The sequence below is a fragment of the Idiotropiscis lumnitzeri genome, chromosome 15 (assembly GCF_059441095.1).
Source record: "Idiotropiscis lumnitzeri isolate Australia: NSW breed Sydney's pygmy pipehorse chromosome 15, RoL_Ilum_1.0, whole genome shotgun sequence".
In the NCBI taxonomy this organism is placed as follows: domain Eukaryota; kingdom Metazoa; phylum Chordata; class Actinopteri; order Syngnathiformes; family Syngnathidae; genus Idiotropiscis; species Idiotropiscis lumnitzeri.
In genome coordinates this window covers 14,460,354-14,465,531 of record NC_142405.1, presented here as the reverse complement: position 1 = coordinate 14,465,531, position 5,178 = coordinate 14,460,354, and the positions used below count along the sequence as shown (strand labels likewise).

Here is a 5,178-nt window from a genome sequence, read left to right as displayed (position 1 = left end):
TTTTTTTCATTCCTTGCAGTCAGCAGAACTGGGCACTGGGGCCCTTCCAGTCCTATCAGATAGCCAGTCGCTGTTTTGAAAACTAAAGTTCGGTCCCGTCGATTGAAACGTGGCTATAGCAGGACAGCTAAATCCCCAATTCAGACCAAATAGCACGACAACACGGTCCCCACCACAGATCGCCCCATCTAGCCCCTTTACTCCCCAAATTAATCTATTCGAACCTACATTTGCTTATGGGTTTTCTCACAGCACTCATCGCTCAAAGCGGCTTGTGATCCAGCTGTTCCCGCTACCGGCACCGAGCCTCCGCCACCGCCTCCCTCGCCACCTCCTGCACCCACTGCCCCTCCATCGCGTAGCTCCTTCTCCCTCCTCTCTCTCTCCACCGCCTCCTGTTCGCTCTTGCTGCTGGGGAACTTGTCCTTGTTGTTCTCCTTTTTCCACTTCATCCTGCGGTTCTGGAACCAGATCTTCACCTGCCGCTCCGTCAACGCCAGCGCGTGCGACACCTCAATGCGGCGCTTTCGGGTCAGGTACGGGTTGAACAAGAACTCCTTCTCCAGCTCCAGAGTCTGGTAACGGCTGTACGTCTGCCGGCCTCGCCTCCTTCCAGCAGCTACTGGGGGAGGTGGTGAGAAAAAAAAGCGGGAAATGGGGACATATGATTAGGGACTCGATGTTGAACGCAAATAGTAAACCCCAAACAAAAACTAAGTGTACTGAAGAAAGATTATTTAAGAAGGGGTTTTGACCATGACGAGAGCAGCGCACAACAGAAGAAACGTCCGATGTATATGTATTATTTAAAACAACCTGTACTTTTTATGTAATTGTATTGTATTGTAATTATTTTTTCGCTTTTTGTAGCTTCAAATTGAATGCCTATAATAATGATGATGATTACTTTTATTTTTTGCAGACATTACACATCGAAGCATGTATGCATCCTGTAAAAATAACATAATACATAACTTCAAATGTATAGTGACTGTCTGCAACACTAATAAATGTTCCAATTAATGAAAAACATCTGATGACGCGCGAGGGAATTTCGTTTGCACATTCTACACAGGCGGAAGTTTTTTTTTGCAAATTTGTCGCGCTGGCAGAAAAAACTGTTAAAATCACCACCACTTCATTATTAAGTGAATAAATGATTCATAAATTCAAGCTCTATTCTCAGTGATTTTCAATTAATAATTCGCCCACTGTAGGCCAGCCGCAATTCACGTGTAATACGCTTTCACTTTAAATACCCGCCGTTATAATTAACCACACACGATGATAAATTTATTTTAATTTGAAACTATACATTCGTACAATGGGGTGCAGTGAAACAAAAATGAAATATACATTTTTAATGTAAAAACTCAACATGATTTATCATCCAACATCGTCTCAACTCCCATAAACATCAAAGGATATATTAAAAAAAGAAAAGAATATTAACAGAGAATGCTTGGCGTCCGACTCCCGACAGATTACACACACGGGGCATTTATGTGAGTGATTATATTTCCATAAAACTGTTTGTCCTACGTTTTGATAGCCTACCATAAAAGGGGATGGATGCGCCACATGGACAAAATATGCCACTCGTCATAAAGATCACACATTAGAACATGGTAAATCATTATGGGTGGGCAAAACTTCAGTATCAACGACTTTTGACGTTCAATAAAGAAAAATTCTTCACACTGAATAGAATTGTCCACAATTTGTTATATGTGGCAATGTGTTTACGCGTCGTTGTTTCCGTATATCATTACAACTCATATAGTTACATAATATCCCTCCAATAAGCACACATAGCATCAATTAGCACCCAAACGTAATAAAAGGCACATATCAAATTGCGCATACGTTAACGAAAAACAACCGAATTCATCCCGCTTCCCGGTTTTAACAATACTCTGACTAACAGCTTGTGGTTGCAAACAAAATAATATTCGCAAGAGTTGAAACGACCACACACGAACAATTCTGTGTTTAACGCTAACATGTTCATTGAACTACTGAAACAAAAATTAAGCAGAATGCCACAGAAGACAATCCTAACTGTTATTATATTACTTATGTGCATGTGCATAGGGGTGACATTTTCCACCTTGTTTTTACGGATGCGATAGAGTTACATTGCAAAGAGCTACAAACATGGCGCGCCTTTTCCTGTTTTGATTCTGACCACTACACAAAATATATACAAAACGATTAATCACCGGACGAATGTTCTAAGGTGGCTCCTCGGATGAATCTAGTCCTTGCTACAGCTCCGCATTAAAACCTGAGGAACGCGCAGAGATGTTGGGATTATTATAAGCACAAACCACACAACCGAAGTCCTTGGCAAAGTACACAAAGGACTAACACATTGCTAGAAGCCACTGCAGTTTACACAGGCTTGTGAAACGGGTGCGGAAACATAAGTGAACGTGTATACTGCAAGTTTACCAGCAGTGATGAATCATTGCCGAGGGCACCAGGGAGATATGCTGTGTTTAGCTTTTATTGTTATTTTTGTTTGACTATACTCAGCAAAACTACTGTATAATTTTGGCGATATTCACCTAACCCCAAATAAATATTTTCAAAAAGTGTGCGCAGAAAGACTCACTGTAGTACTGTGCCGCTGTTACGATTTGAAATAAAGAATGCTTCAGTTTCAGTTACAGCTCAAATTGTCCCTCTGTTACTCTCTCTCCCTCTCTCTTTCTCTCTCTCTCTCTCTCTCTCTCTCTCTCCCTCTCTTTCTCTCACTCTCTCTGTTACACACACACACTCACGCAATCCACATGCACACATTGGATGTGCTTAAACTAACATAAAACGAATCTCATTTCTTTTTTCGCTCCCTGTCGTCCTACACCCACATCGCTCCCATGTAGGCAGCATGGCCCCCATGTAGCTGAATAATTCAGAAGACCACAAGTAAGTCGTAAAAAGGAAAATGCAGTAAAAGTTTAACCCAGGTCAGAGCTGCATGTCTAAAGCAAGTCTTTGAGAGATGCTAATACTGTTGTACTCCAACAACTATTCCCCATCTGGAGCAGACGGGACTTTCTGATGAGGTTCACTTCATCCTTCTCCGGTCTGCGCCCAGCACACACACACAGGCGCGCGCGCGCATACACGCACACGCACACGCACGCACGTACACTCCCACTCACACACAATCACGTACACACACACGCACACACGCGTACTACACAAACGCGCACACAACCATTCTTTCCATAGTCCGCTTCCCTTCTTTGTGTTCACCCATCCACCTCAGTATAGCTGGTGCAATTTAAGTCATTCACAAGTTTTGGTGGTGGCAATAAAACCATAAACTTGTCTTTGTCTTCCGCTTTGAACACAGGAAGCCCCAATTACCTTCATTAATAGTGAATTTCCAACTTTTGTCCACTGATTGCCACAAGCTCTCAAATATTCTGCCTTCTCCCCCAGAGTGGCAAGACATAGATTTGCTCCGATCTACTTTATGAGGATGTTTCACAAACAGGGAAAGAAAGTTCTCACCTTGCGGCCTCATCCAGGGAAAGAGCTGCGTCGGTGAAGGGCTCTGGTCTGTTCCCTCCGCGTCTTCGCTGCCTAGTCCGGGTGCGCCTCCCAGTTTACAGTCGCTGTATTGGACCAAATCTGCGTCCTGCGCCCCGAAGAGCGTCTGCCTTTGCAGGGCGTCATATCCATAGAAGTTGCCGGACTCGCCGTGGCAGGTTACCGCACAAGGACTCTGCTGGTACGGATTGCTGGGCAGTGTTGAAGCGCTATGGTGATAAAAGTCCTGGATCTGAGGAGCGTGCTGAAAGGTTGCACCGGAGCCCGGACCGTACACTACAGTAGGCCGGCTACCGGCGAGGTCCTGCGCGAAGCCACACTCATAATAATTTGGACGTAACGAGTCGCCGCTTTTATATTTGGAGAAGAGTGAATTGACGAAATATGAACTCATCTTTCGCTGATTGTTTTCCCCCGTCTGTAGAGTCAGAGTACAAGTGAGCGGCGGCGCTCTGTTGTGTTTGTCTGCTTCGGTTGTGTTTTCAGGCGAGAGCAAGAGCACCAGACGAGAGAGAAGGAGGAAAGGGAGAGAGAAAGCGAGAGTCTGTTGTGGTGTTCCCCCTCACGGCCACAACTGACGAGCTGATCTCGGTGACGACAAGCAGCCGTAGCGGGACCAAACAATGCCGCCGCCACAAAAACAACAACTTTCACACAGATTCCATGAAATATCCAGCGATGAAGAAACCAGAGAAGGGGAAGTGAAGTAGGATGGACTGGCGCGCATCACAATTCCGGCGTTAGCGTTGAAAGCTGGAGCCCTGTCTTGCTCTCAAACGGCTTTTCTGTGATTTACTCTTCTGCAAATGACTTGTTTCATATTCTCTCTCCCCTCTCACACACACGCTCACTCTCTCTCCATCCCCCCTCTTTCTGTTTCCTCTGTAGTATGTGTGTTTCAGGATAATTTGCATCTATTATCAGCTCTTCGTCCCATTGGCTTCCCCGTGCACGAACAAACATGCACGAGCGTGCGCACACTCGCTGCACTTTCCGCTGGCGTCGGCTGGCGAGCGTCTAATGCAAAGAGAGCGGGAGGATGGGGAGATCGAAGAAGAGAAAATGAGGCGGAGAATTGTGTGTGTGCGTGTTTAAATGCGTGTGTGCGCGTGTGTGTGTGTGCGTGTGCGTGCGTGCGTGTGCGTGTGTGTGCGCGCGAGCGCGCGTGTTAATAAAAGTTTTAACCTATTGTACACACATCACACACAGTCTGAAAATTATAATTGGAGGGAGCTAAAATGTTGTATTCTATGCATTGCATCATTAAGAACACTACGTCCACATTAATTGCCAAGCACTTCTTTCCTCTCCTATGTGTCAATGCATGTGTGGCTTTGGCTTTGGAAATAAACGGGCTGCATGGGTCTGACGATGCGATCTGATTGTTTTATAAATATGATCTTCATATACAAGGGGGCTGGGTGGGTAATAAGCTCTAGAAACGGCTGTAAACAGTTTAAGCAACTATAAAGTCCCATAAAGCTGATGCGGTATAGTGTTTGCTTGTTTACGTCCTCACAGCAGCGAAGCACAAAGGGGGGTTATGAGCGCCCTTTGCGAGAGCAGAGGCCGTAAATGCCCTTAACCGAGCAAGAATACCTCGCATTTTAATTG

General features: G+C 45.1%; 1 protein-coding gene across 2 annotated transcripts; it reads right to left on the bottom strand.

Annotated features, from left to right (window-relative positions):
- Positions 1-224: 224 nt before the first annotated feature.
- LOC148323045 (homeobox protein Hox-B8a) lies at positions 225-4,012 on the bottom strand. 2 transcript variants are annotated; one of them, XM_088316909.1, is made up of 2 exons: positions 3,526-4,012; positions 225-622 (listed from the first exon to the last, which is right to left on the bottom strand). In XM_088316909.1, the coding sequence occupies exons 1-2, from the start codon at positions 3,956-3,958 to the stop codon at positions 225-227; spliced, it is 831 nt and encodes a 276-aa protein (XP_088173035.1). In that variant the 5' UTR covers positions 3,959-4,012. The 2 variants fall into 2 exon arrangements, with proteins under 2 accessions (XP_088173035.1, XP_088173034.1); XM_088316908.1 differs by having other exon boundaries at positions 225-619.
- Between the last annotated feature and the right edge of the window lie 1,166 nt (positions 4,013-5,178).

Coding starts and splice junctions, on each gene's coding strand:
- LOC148323045 (XM_088316909.1), bottom strand. CDS start 3,958: ATGAGTTCATATTTCGTCAATTCACTCTTCTCCAAATATAAAAGCGGC. Junction 623..3,525: donor TCCCTGGATGAGGCCGCAAG/GTGAGAACTTTC, acceptor CACCTCCCCCAG/TAGCTGCTGGAAGGAGGCGA.